The 20,036-nt window shown below is 33.5% G+C and overlaps 1 protein-coding gene across 1 annotated transcript in view; it reads right to left on the bottom strand.

Annotated features, from left to right (window-relative positions):
• Window positions 1–10,801: 10,801 nt before the first annotated feature.
• MS3_00005618 (uncharacterized protein) overlaps window positions 10,802–20,036 on the bottom strand; it is a 42,834-nt gene continuing 33,599 nt past the window's right edge. The window contains exons 7-10 of the mRNA XM_051213715.1: window positions 19,270–19,454; window positions 18,758–18,885; window positions 15,691–15,782; window positions 10,802–12,778 (exon numbers count right to left, since the gene is read on the bottom strand). Of these exons, the coding sequence (XP_051069715.1) occupies window positions 12,617–12,778; window positions 15,691–15,782; window positions 18,758–18,885; window positions 19,270–19,454 (567 nt within the window). The 3' untranslated portion in view covers window positions 10,802–12,616. The remainder of the gene's footprint in view (window positions 12,779–15,690; window positions 15,783–18,757; window positions 18,886–19,269; window positions 19,455–20,036) is intronic.

Here is a 20,036-nt window from a genome sequence, read left to right as displayed (position 1 = left end):
TAATTCTACAGTCTGTATTCCATCTTATAGTGATGTTGTAGATCACCAACATAGGTGATCTATGTCGAAATGATTGGAGGCCTACTCGAGTTAGACGTGAATGGTGTGATAAAGTAGCTAACGTCGAAGTCACACCTCGTGGTCAGCACCTTACGTGGACTACCCCACTGGCGCATCAAGGTACCATAGATGCTTTGAAGACTGTACAACACAGAGGACGTTATTACAGAAATATATTAGTTAAGGTAGATACAAGCGAAAGTAAGACCACTGCCGCATGGGCCAGTCCATGGCATATGATTAACTAATGCGCGTTGCTTGTACATGACCTTGGCAGGGAGCGATGATCTGTTCGACATTCAGTGATCCAACTGCCGGATGATTTGGCTAGGGCTCAGTGACATTTCACTGGCCCTACAATACTCCCCCACCAGATTCAACGGCCGTTTGAATCGGTGCCAAACATGTTGGGAGCAGTCGCGCGTCAGAGAGTGCCAAATGAATATTATAAATCCTCCAGATATTGTTTATCTGTAAGACAAATGGAAAGGAGGCGGCAGAAACTGGTCGGGAAACAGCGAGTCATAATATTTTAGTAGGACGTTGCTTAAACGTAAATTGATTAACCATAGAAATAATAAAAAGAACAAAACGTTTTATTGTTCTATCAAGTCGCGCTGAAATATATAGCCTTGACAAGTAATTCAGTTCCTCCGATGACAAACGTTAAGTCTGCCGCAAGAGTAATGATGCTATAGCGATAGTAGGATAAGTGTATTATCAATCGATATCCATATTTGTACTGTCATTAGTTTAAAGTTGTAAGTCGGACAGTGTCGTTGACAGCTATTAATTAGTGTCAAATTCTAGTTATATCTATATCTAACAGACTAACCGTAAGTACAGAAGTATAACAGTGAAGAGTGGTCGTGATTTCGTTGTGCGAAGCTATTGACCAACTTGTAGTCACAGTTTGAAAAGTCGATGACTGCTGTTACAGTCAGTAAGGGTTGAAGGCTACAAATCGACAGCAAAAGGTGGCACGATGAAGTCTCTAAAAGATGATAAACGGTGAATGCTGCGTGTTTGTTCGGTTAGTGAACAGAAAAATATCGAAAAGAACATACGAAACCAAGAGTGTCACTCTGGACTCATGTCAATGATACCCGTGAAAAACGCTGTCAGTGTTGGGATAGAGGCGACAATATCGTTTTCAGTTTGCAGGAGATTCGCTCGACTGCATAAACTGATGATTCTCGCGGATGATATTGTCGTCAGACCATCAATTGAACTGGACAGGTTGTAAATCGTCGAGTAGTTGAACAGCCGATTGATGTGCCGGAATCATCTGTTAAGTAACAGCCACGAGGAAACAATACTTCATAAAATGAAGTACGACATCGAAGTAGAACAACTACAATAGTTCAGATGTGTTACAATGTCATGTCTAAATAACATCGTTCTTACGTATACTGACAGTTGCATTGAACGTTCGTTTAGGTATGATTAGCGTAACAGTTGGATGTGTGAATAAATACATATACGGAAACTATGGTTGAGTTCGTGGAGAATTTTTGAGGACGTTTAGATATTTTCCAAACGCGTATGGAATGTAAATAAACCGAAAATAGATTTGAAATGACTGCTGTGTAATAAGGAAATCGAGCCATGATTTACCGTGTGAATTAATAGCAAATACAAAGGGTATAATAAACATTATTATTATTATTGTGTAGCCCCATATCTTTCTACAATGAATATATTATTCTATAACTATCCAAAACACGTTCTTCCTGAGCTCTTAACATCATATTGCTAAGTGTCACGACACGACGATTAAGAACAGACATTGATTGGACATCCACGTGAAATCCTATTGATTGGATAGTTACTTAATGTGGCGTCGAGTCGCGGTTGACTATGATCACCACTACAGGAAGACTACGTGCCAGCTAACCGATAAGATCCTCTGTAGGCCAAATACCAGAAGGCAGTTGGTGGCTGCAGTCGAGATGTATTTGTTGGCGATCTCGTGGTATCGAAAGAATACCGAGATCGTGCCAGGTTACAAGTGCGGTTACTGAGCGTAACCGAATTCGTGCAAGGTCACAATCCACGGAAGAATGTGTCTTGGTGCAGTTAAACAAACACGTACGGCAAAACAATCTCTAGTACAGTTGGTTATAATAATAATTGTTTCAATTATACCAATCACGTTCTCTTGATAAAAGTAGGTCACTACAGTTATATCATGACAGATCTATAATAACGGGATCAGGTCTATCATTGTAATAGTACACATAACAAAGTAGACCACAATTCTACGTATTTGGTTGACGTGGCTGGCATCCATACGGACGACAGAATAACCAATACTCCTGGATTGTCGACGATCGGTTCCTCGATAGCAAGTAACATCAGCAGGCTGTAAACATTCCGTTATCGGATCGATAGTCTGTTGCTTAAACAACTTCATTAGTGTTTCTTTGTTCGTACAGTCTAGCGATTCTACAGTGAAAGATTTTATCAACTTCTTTCCAGGTCTTTGAGTTTCGCAGCAGTAATGGATTTTATTACCGTTTTCGAGGCCTTAACACCTGGTTGATCATCTCGAGTCTGTCATCAACAACTTACTGAACATTGCATTGAAACCATCCCCAACAGTCAATAAGAACGTTTGTCCTTGGAGCATTTTTAAATTTTCCAGCACTAGGATAAATGGTCCATAATCAGTGATGAGGAAGTCGAAATCTATAAATAAAGCCTTACCATCTCTGATCAGTAAATTACAACACCCGTGTATATGAATTTTATAGTTAACAATATCAAAAATAAAAATTTCGGTAGGTTTCATCATGGAATTTAACAACTTCAACCTTTCAACTAATGTGGAAGATTTTGTATTATCGATGTCGACAATAATGTTATGGAAGACATCACTGGAAAAGTATGATCGCTTTCGAATATGAAGTGAACGACTCAAAGTGGTGAATAAGAATAGTATGCGATTAGTAGAAACAATCAAATTATTAGAATCCGAATTACAGGGTCTAAGGTCACTAATAGTAATAATATATCTGCAAGGGCAGGAACACGCCATTTTTACAGGCATGATCTACACATTACAAAATTTATTGTTTCACAGTATGTATGTTAAATAAAGAGTCTATAAAAGTAAATATCAGTTCATTCCTCCAGGCAAACTGAGTAGTCTTCAAAATATTCTCCAAAGTGACATCGTGTCCACGTTACACACCAGACACAATCTCAGCATAATTATGTTAGAATTTTGGCAGTTGAAAGTACTTATGCAATGCAAATTTTTAAGTTTATGGTTGTTATAAAGTATGCTTGTAGAACGCTTGGTGTAAACCATTACCTTGGGAAGACACTGAAGATGCCACAGGTATTTGGATTTTGATCACGCTTTAACCAGTAACACCTCACATGAATCGTACTCACCAAGTGAAATCAAAAGACAGAGGCTAGGAGGTTGGAATAAATATTTGATAGACTATCAATACATCGTGAATCGACTGATCTAATCTGGCTAGCGATTGCAGGGGATTTTCCCCCACCTAAAGCATACAGCATGACAAAATACATATGAATTGAGTTAATGAAGCTTACTTTATGTAAAACATCTAATGAACTTGTGATGACCATTTAGTACTCCTTTGTAACTCCTTGATGAGTTATTTTCTGTTTTTACAAGCACCTGAATTACACACAATTAAGGGTTTATCCATGTTGCCTTGTGCAGGAGTCGAATAAGGTCTGCTAAGCAATGAAGTAAGATTATTCATATCCTGCAAGTTAGTTTGACGAACTGTTCATGATCTGTAACTGCAGTTTTAGTATTCAATAAAACGTTTTGACATTTGTAAAGGCTGTTTCTAGGTTTGGCATATTAATCTCTGTAATTGATTGATCACTCAGCAACTGTACATGAAGTCGATCACTAAAATCTCATTTAGTGGCTTGTTTCCGCGATTTGAAAATGAACTCTTCGACCTTATGGTTATTTCGGCGAATCATTTCATGAAATTTCGCTCTTTCACGCCTTTGGAATCTTTACACATTACAAGGCCTAATAGAAACTTTTTGGGAGCTTAATAGGAAGGTCGAATAGACTTATATGGAAACACCAAGTATTTTAGGATGCTATGGACATACTTTCCTTTAAAATTAAGGAAGAGAGGTACCATGTTGTCATTTCATGTACTCTTTAAAAGCTTCAGCGTTTGGATGTATATTTATTTGTTTAATTACAAGCTTCATAATGACGCCAATACGAATATTATAAGTACCCGAACTGATGTACTCCCTAAGAATACATAGAATAGCCAGACTTAGGATCGATAGAAATCGATGAAAAGTATTAAACGTATGACAATGAAAAAAGCAAGTGACTTTAAAACCTTGAACCCCCGCATCACAACTGACATTTAGTGTTCATAGTGCTTGGGGTCAGCTGGACGCGTTATGCTAGCATGATTATTAAGTCTTTGTATATTGACGTAGTCTTTTGATGTCTGAAAACCACCAAAGTCGTTGCAACTAACATCAACTACGTTTTCAACACATCGTTCTATTCAAAGTTAATCAGAAGATGACTGACGGTCAGATCATTCGGAACTGCTGTCGTCTTTTACTTATATTAATAGTATTTTCTGAAATGTATTTGATACAGTTGCTCATCAATAATCAATTGTTTGTCCTATTTCTGCCAGTGCACTCTTATTTGTTGTGCTTCATGCTCGAGAAATACATTGGTCTATCTGACTGAGTTAAGGTGTTTCATTCTGAGCAGACGACTTATGATTTGGATGGAGTCCGGAACAGCATTCAATAAATTTCAGCACTTATGGGTTTTAAACTACGCATACACAATATATACATATATAAAGGTGCTCGTTAAGTGATACTAGATTCAAGCATGAGTTTGTTGTTTTTTAGTGTATGTTCAACCGAATACGTAAATCAAAAAGGTCTAGGAATAATTGACGGACCGTAAGGACTGTAAATGTGAAGTGATATTTTAGGCATAAGTTTATGAATCGCCAGCCAACACCCTTCGTGATTCTACAAGATGAGTACGTAGTAAAATCATACCGAATAATGCATAAAAGTCTAAAGATGATTTATGGTTAGTGGACGGGGCAACTGATTTGTCTGAAAGGTCATCGTTATTGCAGCAATACGATATTGCTCCCCGTACGTAGGTACATAAGTTTTATATAAAACAGATTATTAAGTGGAATAAGTTAGTTGACGACTACCATAACTATCGAAGTGCGTGTATTTAGGCACTTCTTAGTGTTCATGAAAGCAATAGATACAGTTATATTTTAATATGCAGATAAAGAGACGTATATGCAATACATATTAAATTTAGTTGTTCTCCATTTGCACATTTCTGTCCAATATATCATCCGGTTTACAACAATTATTCACTATATTTATTGATCAGTACTGATTACTAGCAAGATCTCAGCCGAACTCGTCGTTCATATAATGTGATGATTAGAAGTATTTGAATTATTATACAAACTAGGAATCTTAGCAGTAACGAAATTTAGAACAAAAAGAAATAGATGAGCATGAATGTATTGTATTTGGAATGCGAGATTAGGCAGATATCATGTGCAAGGGAATCATTATTTCATACAAAACACCACATCCTCCACAGCTTAAACGAGAATCCAAATTTCTGCAGTCAATTGTACCGCTTCTTCTTAGGTTGTTTACTCGAGACTCCAGTTAAGCACTACAAATCCGCTATCCATCAGTCGCTATAGAGAATTTGTTTCACATGCGTTCATCCGTGGACCCTGTGGTCGTTTTAGCTGGCGTTGTTGTCAAACTAAGTAGTACAGTTAAGGCACTGATCAATCGGATACCTATTAACAATCAGTTATGTACTGTTAAATTAGAAAGTTCCACCACAGTGCGGGTAAATCAGTGTGATGAACGATGAATTTTGATCATCTTCGCCTATGCTCCAACAGAATGCAGTACGGATACGAACAATAGTGGGTTTTACGATCAGTAAACTGTTCTACAGAAAGTACATTCGACAGATTTTACAGTGCTAAACGGATACTTATATGTCCAGGTCGGGCGTTCGCAAGGAACTTAGTCAATAGTTGTCCCTACCCTTAAAAAGGATTCACGTCGTTCCTGTAACAACTATCGGGGGATAAGTCTACTTCCGATTGCGTCCAAGCTATTGGCTTCCGTCATACTTCGTAGGTTGTTCAAAACCCGAGAAAGATTGACTCGCGAGGAGCAGGCTGGGTTTCGTTCTGGTCGAGGATGTATTGATCATATCTTCACCCTCCGCCAAATGTTAGAACACCGTCATACTCATCAAAAGCCAACAATCGTAGTGTTTCTTGACATCAGGACTGCCTCTCATCTGCTCCCAGTCCAGACGTTTAGAACGATGGGCGGAACAGTTCAGAGAACAGTTCAACTGGTCTTCAGCTACTCTACAACTACCCTCCATTCCCAGATAGTGTGAATGGAACATTGAAGTAGGTCCCCCAACTCTTGATGAAGTTCAAAAGGCTACAGCTGCTAACTGAACTGCTTCTCTCATTATTATTATTTTACTATCATACACTAAATTCTGTTCATTGTTGTTCTTCTTTTCGTTATATGTACTTTACATTCTCTATCTCTTAACAGCCTCATTGTTATTGTGTGGTGCATATGCATTTGGTGCTCTCTTGTACCAATGTTTATATGTTCAAATAAATAAATAAATGCCGGGTTTTTAACCTAATGGCTATTGCTTTGTCTAGGATTATGATAGTTATCATATAAAAAGAAATTGATGCACCTGTTGGGATTTAAAGATACAATCAAAGAATTTTCGTTCTGAACCTTTATATAATAGTTAATCTCTTTTACTATTGGATTAACTATATTGGTTGATTATTGGGATGTACTCAAACACTATGTATCATCAAACAATCATGATTTCAAATATATATATATATATATATATATATATATATATATATATATATAATCTGCCGATTAAATAAGCTAAGTAATTACTACAAATTACAATGGAGTTTCATTTTGTGATAAATGAATAGAATGTTCCTATAGAAAACCAGCATTCTTATAAACCTATACATATCAATTTGTCAATAATCTAAAACATAATTTATCATGTCACACCCTTGTTTCACTAGTATGATGATATTAGCCAGTTCAATGCTGGCATGACTATATGGAAATAAGAATAAGACAGATGTTGGTAAGCTTCTTATTTTATGTATAAATGTAAGCAAAATAACAGTTACCATTAATATATAATAAACCTAAGGACATGATTAAATTAATGAACAATTACCTCTATGATTGATTTATCAGTCGAGATGTAAATCGAAATTCTCTAAGATCTGATAGGGGGCATAAGTTGAAGACCATATGTAAGCATATTCTATTCTAACATTAACCAATGAGTAATTGTACTACGGTAATGGTAAAATATGCTTTATATAAGATTTGCGATAAATAAAATGTTTTCAATAAGTATGAATCATGCAAATAACATACTAAGTACAGATTTATACATCCGACATTAAACTATAGTGTTTGCATAAGTGAGGACATTGATCCTGGTATCTACAGCTTGATAGCCAAGAAGTTTGAAAACTAACACATCACCAAAACTGTTAATTTCACAAGGATAATTTTCTAAATAACTGTGACGTATAGAACATAACGTTTATGTGAAAATTAAAAGGTTAACTTTTCTGATGTTTATATGACTAGTAAAAGATGGATAAGCTTCTGTGCACATTCACTTAATTCCAGATACAAACTTTCATAAAGACCGTGAGTTCCACTATTGTTTTTCCCAGCATTACTTTGAATATGTAGCTAAACGTTTAAAATTTATTAGCACGTGCCAATTGTCAATGAAGATTTTATGATCTGTGTATTAGTCCTTACCAAGCGTTGGATAGGCAACAGCGAATAGAATTTTTCGACCAAAAGTAAACATACTAATATCTTTTAGATAAAAATAACCCATAGTGTCCTTGAATAAGAAAAAGAGAATTCAGCGAAGAAACTTTTCGTCTCAACGAAATCATTTACTTAAGCTGTACATTCGTATATATAGTTATATGGAAAATGTATGTCTATAGAAAGGATTGTATCACAAAAATGGATTCGAGAATAAATAACAAATGAGGTTAACGTACTAATCAAGGGTTAAGGAAGAACAAAATGTATGGGTCAAATAAGTCCAAGCGACAAATATGAAGAAAAGCGACAAACAACAAAGGTTACAAGGGCCAAATCAATGTGCATATATGAATTTACTTGCTCATCTGGGGCAAGTTACATAGGCCGCACAAAGCGATCCGTATCCAAACGCATCTCGGAACATTATGCGGCCTGGCTCTTAAAAGGGGAACGTAAAACAATCACTAGCTCTATACAGGAGCACTTAATTAACTGTGGACACAACGCTCCAAAAGACTCTTCATTTAAGGTAGTCTACAGAGTCAAAGGATCTGGATCGAATTAATATTTTATGCGCCGCAGAGGCATCGGCAATCCACAAACTCAAGCCTGAACTTTGCGTGCAGAAACGATTTGTCCAACCTCTCATCCTTCCTTGGCCCTAATTCCCTCAATGGATATGTTTCTGTTTTGGCGGTTTTTTTGTCTTTCTGCACTTTTATTTAATTATTATCGATATTTTTTAAATTACTATTTTGTACTTTAAACTGTAGTCATTTATTATTATTACCTTATACAAGTTTTCTTGATTATCATTTAGTTTATTATTATGACCTTTGTTGTTTGTCGCTTTTTTTCATATTGGTCAATTCAACTATTATCTGACCCATAAATCTTGTTCTTCCTTAACCCTTGATTAGTACGTTAACCTCATTTGTTATTTATTCTCGAATCCATTTTTGTGATACATTCCTTTCTATCCTTCTATAGACATACATTTTCCATATAACTATATATACGAATGTACAGCTTAAGTAAATGATTTCGTCGAAAAGAAAATTTTCTTCGCTGAATTCCCTTTTTCTTATTTAATATCTTTTAATTAATTTCTTTCTATTCTATCTCCTTCAGCTCTTAATGAATCATAATGGTAACCATTTTCTGTCTTTATCATGTCAGAAAAGTGCGAAAATATTATCTAAGTGTGTACTTTACTGGTTTTATTTTTGTTAATTAATCGAATTTAATTTGACATTTTTCATAGTTTATGATTCATCTGTTTTGTTAATCATTAAGATAACTTATACAATACAACTACATAAATCCTAACAAACTCTAACTCATATACCTTTTACACAATTTCACTAGTTATACTAGATCAAACATTTCTGAATTAACATTTCTAACTATATTTGTAAATGAAGATAAATAATGTGACTAAGCGAATTGAAATCTAGTCTGATTAATCTGAAAGAATTTCGAATATGTTAACTGACATTTATTATATTCGTGTCTATTGTACAAATTCACAAAAATTTTAGAAAAAAAAAGAAAGAAAGGTCAACACTAAAAGTCATCCTTGCTAACGAAATATCATAAAGTCATTACAAGAAATTAAATTATTACAGATTAAAGTAGAAAAATGAAATATTTCTTATAAGAAGAAGAATTTTTTTATCAGTAAGTCACATTCTGAAGTTTATTAGTTGAATTATTGAGTCAATTAAAGCTAGACCACTATGGAATACGTGGAAGCACTGTACGGCCATTTCGTCTTAGTATGGGACTCTTAAGCAGTACGCATACACGATTCTGGATTGTTTATTTTAAGTAGTAGTGATTTGATATTATAAAAATTGTATAGTATTATTTATGACTTGGAAAATCAATTAAGTTAAGAGTGAGGAATAATGTCCATTTGTAATAGTTATGACATTTAAAATGGCCTAGTAACACAGGTATTGACTACTTTACTAAAAAAATATTATTTACAACTAAATCAACAGGTTATTCGTGTCATTAAGAATAAACGAGTACATCATAGCTATCTAGACTCTTTTGTTAGTGTTAAATTACCAGAAAAAGTGATACATATTCTAAACATCACATAATACAAAAAAAAAAATCAAATTGTAACTTATTTGGTGGAGTTTTGTTCACTGAGCTGGATGGTTGGTTATGAAGATTTCATTGCTATTCTGCACGACATAATCAGCATAAACTTCAGATAGAAGTGAAGTGTTCGAATTTATTTACTGTTTCTGTAATGCATGACAATATCTCTGCTTATAAGTCTTTTTTTTTAGAGTTGCACTGTGAAAGTATCATTGAAAAATAGTTAGCTAACATTAAAAATAAATATTGAGAGAAATGTAAAGTTCAATTACATCATAATAGCAGTTACTGAACGATCATTTATTTGAAACTTGAACTAAAATATCTTGTTATCTTGGAAAGTAAAGATTGAAAATGTACAATACAGTCAGACTAATGTTTTTTTTAATACTAAATATAACCTAAGCAACGAATACGTTTCAAGACAAATAAATGATAAACAGTTAAAACTAAATGAAAACATACAAATCCTACAATCGAGTACACCAAAAATGAGTTATGTATTTCACTTTTTTTTTGTTTACTGATGATACGATCAGATAACAGTGGTACTGTAATTAAACTAATCAATAAATAAATACAACTTTTTTGGTATTTTTTATCAAATGATAAGATAAGAAAGTCTAGTTGCTAGCGGGATTAAAAACAAAACAAAAAATTATTTTGTTGTCAATATATTGAAATCGATGAGGATTAGGGATTTCAATGATGTTTTTCGTAAACATGTTCAGATTTCCGCCTTATTTCTATTATTATTTAGAATGATGATAAGTATAAATAGTCAAATTTATTTGTCTAAATGTTTTATCTCCACTGACTGATAAAACCTCCTTGTTCAAATATGTTATTAGTCGATATATAAACTCACAATATTCAATTCATAATAAACACTAAACTGCTTTAAAAAAATGAACACAATTTACAAAAAATGTATACTTTATACGAGTATTCGTCAAGATTAGAACGAATAGTTTGACAGTAATTGAGCGCCGAGTATAGAGAAGTCATTATATGTGAAAATTTGATGATTTTGATTATTACCCTGAAGAAGTCCAGACAAGTTAGCTGGACGAAACGTCGGAATTAGTTAAATTTCAATCGCTGAGAATGTTTCAAATATAATTTTCACATATAATGAATGTATACTTTAGTTTGATTTACTAGAATTATTTCAGATGGTCAACAACACCATAAACCAGTACTATTGTTATGCAAGAAAGTGAACATTTTTTATGATTAGTACATTTTAATAAAATACATCACAACCGGATTCATAGATAATTTGCTTTATAAAATATACAGGAATGATTTATGAAAAAGAAAACAAGGAAAAGAAGTGAATGAAAGTAGACAAAATTCGAAACAAATCAAGATAACTGTTGAAACAATAATCATTCGGTCAGAATAAATCACTGGGTCATTATCCATTTCAATGGTAAACAGTTTACGGAAGAAATTACAAGTGATAGGGGAAAAATGACAATTGAGAATCGATTTATGATTATAATTATTAGTAGTAATAGTAGCAGTAGTAGGGTGGTTAACGAGAACACCATTGGAGACACATATATGTAATTCAATACAACAATGCAGAATATCTTGGTAAAATCTGAGAACCATATAGTAAGTACTTCATTTGTAGAATATCCATCAATTGTCTCAGAATTTGTTGTTCTCTTCTCTTTGATTTTCTCAACCTTTTATCGTTAGGTATTCTACTGTGGATTGTAAATACATACTATTTATATATGTCGAAATCAGTAGCCCACACCACAGTAGTATCAATAATATCTTGTTTAATAAAGTTAAAAGTTCCTGTGTATTAGAATAAGAATAAGGATGTAAGAAAAGTATTTTGTCGTCATTTTTAAAAGATTACACTTTCATAAGTCATCAGTAATAAAAATAAATTATACATAAAAAAGCTAACAGTGGAAATTATTTCAGCGTACAAAATAAATTAGAGAATTATATTGTTCTTAAACCGAAAAAAGAACACAAGCTCCTGAGGATAAACGGTACATTAATATAACATTTACTAGACACTAAATACAGGCATAAACACAATTTTGAATAATACAAGATAGGTGTGCATAGATTGGCAATACATTGTTTATCTTTAGACAATGGATATGTGTGAAAAAAGCACATATACACAAACATACAAAATGAAAGCAAACTGGAGTGTAGTTAGAGATAAATTGGTTTCAGTTTTATGTCGTTTTCTTTGAGGGAGGGCTTTGTAATGAAAATATCATAAATCAGATATGTGAATGTACATGTTTTAACAGAAGAACACAAAAAGAAGCAATATGCAGTCATAATTACAGAAATTTCTTTATTGCCAACATTCTACATTTCATAAGAATCAAAATTAACAAAATACTATCAAAAGAAACGAAAGATGAAATAAATAAATAAATAAACATAGAAGGCCGAAGCTGACGTCAAAAATAAAAGTAATAATAACTAATATATGGAGTTGTATTACTACTGTTTACTATTATTATTATTCAACATAACCATTCATGGTAAAACTTTCTGATGCAATACCAATTGCTTCAACAATAAAACCTATTTGACTTAATTGTTTATGATTTAATATAATGCGTCCATCAAATATTCTTGCTGGTTTCGTCATTAAACGGTAAAATTTCGCATAATCATATTCCTTGGAATAAATTGTAAAAAAATAAAGAAATATATTGGTGGACAACAAATAAGCAAAATGTAATGTTTTATTATGAACAGAATTCTTTGGAAATTTACTTTTGTTTGCTAGGGTTCAAGTCTCATGTGCGAGAAGTCTTACACTAATGTAAAAAGGCCATACGGTTTTTCCAGGTTTTTAATGGTGGTCTAGCTTAAATCGACTAGTAATTTTAACTATGAAAATATTGAGTCTTTACGAATCCCTATACTGATAACAATTATGTGCTCATTAATGACTAGCTTTAGGATGTAACTCCTGAAGTTCTAGCGAGAAGCCTTGATCAATTAAGTTCAATCCGTGTCGGATGTGAGGCAGTTATCCACCTCAAGCAATGAATAAAAGGTTAAACACGACCATATATCGATGGAAGTTGGACACTGACATCGTTGGATGCCAGCTTTGTGGTCCAGAGGTTAATTGTTTGCGCGCGAGACCAAGAGTCTTGGGTTCGAGTCACATGTGTGGGATTGTGGATATGCACTGTTGATAAGTCCCATCCTAGGATGAAACGGTCTTCTAGCGCTTCCGGGGTTTAAATGGTGGTCTAGCTAAGATCGACTCATGAATTCAACTGCGAAAATACAACATTCTCCACAAATCCATGTACTGATTTTGTTTATTTGTCTGTTGATTGACAATTAACTAATTTTTTGCACAATTGAATTATACGCTAATTTTAATAGACTTTTTCATAAATATTTGTTATTGGCTTTTAGTTTTGTATTTTATTTTATGGCAATATTTTGAATATCTAGTGTTTGGATCGTTTGTGTATTGCAAAAACATGCTAAGGGTGTAAATTAAAGAAAGTTGATTCATAAACGCAAACTGTTTAACAAAAACTATCATAAATTGTAGCTAATTTCCTTATTCAAGATCTACCAGATATTGTATATAAGACATTAAAATCTTACAGTAAGAGAGTTAGTTTTTGATCACGACTGATATTTAATTAGTGTAACAACTATTGAAATTCAATTGGTGAGTAACACTTTAACTACTACCCAACATAAATGCATTTCACTAGTCATGATTTTGTAATAAAATTTGAAGGGAATCCATTTGAAAATCAATCAGTGATTAACATAAAATAACAATTTTAATTCGAAAGTTTACATGATCCAGTATAAATAAAACATACAATTTTGTTAACGTTTTAACAAGCTCATCAAATTTACTGATCTGTTTTTAATACAGATAAAAGTATTATCAATAATTAAGATTAAAAAAAACCGACGATACCAATTAAAATCATTCACTAAGAAATATAATAAATCATATAGATATAAATAATAGAACTAATCACAGTTGATTGATCACTAGGTGGTGATCAATGTCATATGTGTCAAGTCCCTCTTAGTGCAGATCGAATGCTATCGAGTAAGTTTCAATGTGGCCACTAGTCTAGGTGACTCGACACTGCATGCATTATGTTGAGATAAGATGGTGGTTGGAGGTAGTCAACAGGAAACCTTGGACCCGGGTTTCGTGCTACTTGGCACTCGTCGGCAAGGTGTACCTGTAATCGTGAGGAAACTGATGCTCCCTGACGGATTCCGTCCCGTGTCACCCAGCTTCACAGTCAGAGACGTTACCACTGAGCTATCTGGACCGCGACCGACCTCCTTTAGGACTAAGATGTAATCACAATTGATTGATCACTGGGTGGTGATCAATGTCATGTGTGCCAAGTCTAGTCAATCCCACAAAATAAACAAACAGTAAAGAACTGAATGAAAAGCAGAAAAAAAAACAGAGAATATAGAATAATAAATTCAAAATACTAAGTTGTTAAATACTCGTAAAATTATGAAGTACTAGTATATTTAGGTAGTTTCAAGAAATTCAGTATGATGTCAGTTAAAACTTACAGACAATGTATTTTTGGTTCTTTTATGTATTATATTCAAGGGAGTCAGTAGTGACCTAACAAGGACTGTATCAACGTTTTAGCCAGCCAGTTTTATATTGACACCAATAATTTAACGGTCACAACTGATTGATCAACGAGTAGTGACCAGTACTATTCATGTCTGGTCCTTCAATCCGATCGATCGAATTGCAATTTATCTGTCTATCTAATTGACTTTATATTGCGCTCATGATTTCAAAATGTTAGCTGCTTCGAAGTGATTGACAACTTTTATAGCATTGGTGCTTCCTAATGGGTTCGACACGGGTTGCGTGTCAAATAACAAGAAACACAGATCTAAGGTTTACTGTTGCTCACCTCTAACCACCTAACAAAAATTAATAATAATCTACACATTATTTTCCTAGTTTCGACAGAACTAAACGATAATGATATTGAACTCTCTATAAGTATCACGATATTTTTTGTATTTTCAATCGACAGTGTATGAGAAAGAAGACATTACTGGTTCGAAGGTTTATTCGAAGACTACAGGAGGTATGGATAACATTTCCTAGCTAGCAAGATGATGGTGTATATGAGAATCGTCATATACACGTGAAATAACAAGTGGCATTTAAGTGGTTTAGTTCACTTCATCAAAACTAATGGGGCCAAAAGCAAGTCACGAATGTTTATTGAGTTACTGATTTTGAGAGAATATACACCATCAAAAAGTGATATATCAGTATTTCCATTTTATATTATTTGTAACTGACAACTGAACTATCAATTCTGCAAAAACAAACATATTTATTATTTATAAGTTATTTAAAAAAGAAATTCAAAGATTTTTACATCCATATAATTCTATTGTAACGTCAACATACGATGTAAAATAACCAATACATGGACGTATTGGTTTAAGTCATACATTAAAACGAAGACAAAAAGAATTCGTACGAATCATTTTCCAACATTTCAACAAGAGAATTTCTCAATACAATACAATACTCACTTGGAAACATTTCCAATCTGTGCATATCAGAATAGCATAGGCGTTGGTGACAGCTTCTTCAGGCGTAGAACAAATGTGAACGAATTGACTAACTAAAATACATACACATAAAAAAGCATTGAAGAAAAATATACATGAACAGAAGCATTATCTAATTGTGTACATCGATATGTGTTTTATATTCTCCCACTATTTTAATATATTAGGAAAGATATTTAAACGAGTCATAGGATCGCAAGGTAGATCCATATTCATATGATTAAGAAGTATGTTAGTTCAAATGTATGGTAATGTTGTTGTATGGGAAATCTTTTCAGCAATTAATTCTATATGATTCAGGTCAACTAACATTATTAAAAGATAAAATCAATTCGTTACTAATCAATAAATTCGTGATAGTGTAATACTAACGGTAATCATTTACATAACTAATATAATACGATGTGAAATAGTGGCTCAGTGACGAACATACCATTGGGGAAACAGTAACACAAGTTGCCTAGGGTGAGGGAGTGTCGTTTATGTACACAGATCACATGTGATTAAAAGTTGAGTGCATGAAACTGTAATTGGTTCCCCGAATTTGTTATTCTTGTCACTATTATTATCATCATCATATCAGATCGAGTTAGTATGGTTTACTACTTTATTTCTAACACAAATTTCAGTTTACCAGGAAACCTTTACATTCAACTGATAAATACCTGTCATTTATTAGTTTTCCGAATGTGTGCGAGCGTGTATGTGAACGTTAGGCCACAAAATTGTAATTCTGCAACAGTAGAGAATCTGAAGACATCAGACCTATGTACATACATTGATTATGTATGCTCTTCCGTGTGTTTAGAATAAAGGTGTATTTTTAAGATTCAGGTGACCTTTGTTGCATGGGTTATTATTGTCGAAAAAACAAGACTTATCCTTTACCAAATACCTGAACAGCATTTAAACGATTGGGTCACGTCGCACTGTTTGTCAATTTACATATTTGTGTAATCACATATACATTGTGAACTTTTCACATTATTCTCATTTAACTGGCTCATGATTGGATTAGCACAGTATAGATTTGATTTGATGATTTTGGTTGTTACCCTGAAGAAGTTCAGACAAGTTCGCTGGATGAAACGTTGGCATTATTTACATTTCAATCTCTGAGATTATTATTTTAATAAATATGCATTGAGTCCAATTTGCAAATCATGATTGCTCCTTCCTATGTATATGTGATTACACAAATATGTAAATTGACAAACAGTGCGACGTGACCCAATCGTTTAAATGCTGTTCAGGTATTTGGTAAAGGATAAGTCTTGTTTTTCGACAATAATAACCCATGCAACAAAGGTCACCTGAATCTTAAAAATACACCTTTATTCTAAACACACGGAAGAGCATACATAATCAATGTATGTACATAGGTCTGATGTCTTCAGATTCTCTACTGTTGCAGAATTACAATTTTGTGGCCTAACGTTCACATACACGCTCGCACACATTCGGAAAACTAATAAATGACAGGTATTTATCAGTTGAATGTAAAGGTTTCCTGGTAAACTGAAATTTGTGTTAGAAATAAAGTAGTAAACCATACTAACTCGATCTGATATGATGATGATAATAATAATAATAATCTGAATTATTTTTCTAGTTAGCGTGTTCTAGCGAGTTAGTTTTCTACGGGATAGGCTCGCTAAACCCATGCCAAACCCTCCTCGTCCATCAGGGGTTGGGACCTGCAGTAGCCCCTGAGGGGCTCCAGGCGGAAGATGAACAAATTCTGGGAACCAATTACAGTACTCTTAGGGTCCTGGGTTACCTATTTCTTAACTATCCAAATAATGCAATAAATCTGAGTTTTTTAGAACCAATTTAAGCAACCCTCCTATTGTATCAGCACGCTTTTATAAAAAGCTTACGACAGGATTTCCAATACGATCGCCAAGACAGTTTTTTGTACGAAGCTGAAACTTGGAAAACTATCACCATCAAAAACGTACAGGTATTTATAAAAAACTGCCTACACAATATACTCCAAATCTGTTAGCCAGACACAATCAACAATAACCTAGTCTAGTAGAAAACAAAGCAGCTTCCAGCTGAACAGGAAATTAGAAAATGACGATGGAGTTGGATGGGAGACACATCGCAGAAATCACCAAACAGCATGAGGTAAGTCCCAAGTTCAGATCCTCAAAACAAAGAACAAAGAGCGCTGGGTATTGGGAGAAGATATCAATGAATAAATAGCACTTAGGAACAACTAGAGAGGAGAGCGCAAGAGAGAGTTGATTGGAGGATCCTGGTCGACGGCTTATTCTCTACGAGAGTTAACAGGCGTAAGTTGCAATACACAGCGGAACTAAACAATGGGAAATCCGAGTAGAATCATTATCATCACAGTGGTTTACTTATTTGCCTTTTTCTGTCGTTTAGATAAACTAAAGACGATTATGCATCAAATATACATTACGAAATGACAGTGTCATAAGAACTAAACCGGTCGTAAACGTTTGGAATGATAAGGATGAATGATAAGTAAAATCTTTGTTTTAAGTTGTATTTGAGTATTTACAATTTAAGTGGATCTAAGAGTGGAATTTATTGAAACATTGTAAATTTCCTGTTAAGAAAACTTTTACTGTAACCGAATAGGTACAAATAAATAAAGCAAAACTTGTCGTTATGATTTTTGTTGATTCAATATTCAATAAGTGAGATTATTATGTTCCATCTCCTGATGTATCATTCATATAATATTCTGGATAAAATCGCAAACTACTAAGAAATGTCAAAAACTACATACCCTTTGTTCTTTACAGTCCAATCGATGAATATCCACTTATAATGAAAAACTATAGTTGAACCATAATGATAGAAATTATTGTAATCTTATATCTAGTTAACACGTAATTTGATTAACACAGTAATTTAGATCAGAGTTTTCAAATTCAAAGACATTTTTTACTTTAAGTGGTTTATTAATAAACAACCAGAATTGAATTATAACTAAACAAATGAAATAGGCATGATAAAAAAACTCCTTGAAGAATACTATGTTACTTACATGAATCTTTATTATTATTGATTAATAAATCTGATTCAATTTGTTTATGAAGAGCTTTAGGATCATAGATTGCTAGTTCAGCCTGTTCTTGTAATAACTGATTACACAATGGTATCACAGGACTATCTCTAATATTTTTTAAAGAAAAAAACGATGATAATGTGAATACAAGTAAAAAATGCATTGATGAAATGGAGATTTAAACTAACGTATTGACAGAGAAATGTAATTAGTTAACAAATGATTAATATTTGCATAATACGTAAACATAATGGTCAAGCGCTCGCGCACGATACCGATAGGTCCTGGGTTCGAATCTCGCGGGGGCGGGATCGTGGATGCGCACTGATGAGGAGTCTCATACTAGAACGAAACGACCGTCCACTGCTTCAAGGTTTTTCATGGTGGTCTAGCTTCGATTGACTCATGATTTCAACTATTCAAATTTCTAAAATCTCCACAAAACCTCTTCTGTCAAGATAATTATTTAATTTAAAAAAAAACATTCTAACCTTGTATCATATGTATCCGCTTTAAAAGTGAAGCCAAATATTGCAATACGTTTTCCTTTTAATGTATTGTGCAATTTTTCAATTACATTACGTGTAAATCTATTAATCTGATAATTATTCATTTGTAGTACACTATACCAATAAGAAGCTACTTCTGGTAAATTCAATGTCTCTGATATATACATCTAGGAGTGTAATAACAACAAAAATATACAAATAAAACTGTGAAGAAAAATTCAGTCCATTTGAATATAATTGTTAAAAGTGGAAATCAGTTGAATGTGAAAAAAGAAGTTTTACCTATTTTAGAATTATTTTGTTGACACATCATTACAATCATAAAACAAAATAAATTCTGATGAGAAGAACACTATAATCATATTCTTAAATACCTCAGTGAGACAAGTGGAGTAATTTATTGACTTTTACAGAACCAACCTGCTAATGGGAGCAACTAAAAACACATTCACTCTTGAAAGTCAAAACTTCTTAGTATCACGAGTACTTTAGATGGAACGAAAAAAATCATTCGTGTTGAATTATATATATATGCCATGCTTATATTGAGTAGGCTTGACTTAATGTATTCAATTTTAAACGTACTAAGTGTAACTGTATAGTCATTAGACTTATACTACTACTACGACTACCACTACTGTGTAGTACTGTAATTTAACAGTAAGTGTTTATTGGCAATGTGATTAAGTCTCACTGCTTAACAAATACTATTTATAGGGTGTATTCGTCACATAGTAACCTCAGTTGGT

Source organism: Schistosoma haematobium, chromosome 3, assembly GCF_000699445.3.
Source record: "Schistosoma haematobium chromosome 3, whole genome shotgun sequence".
NCBI lineage: Eukaryota > Metazoa > Platyhelminthes > Trematoda > Strigeidida > Schistosomatidae > Schistosoma > Schistosoma haematobium.
The sequence above is the reverse complement of the archived record's forward strand: the minus strand, read 5'-3'. Positions and strand labels throughout refer to the sequence as shown.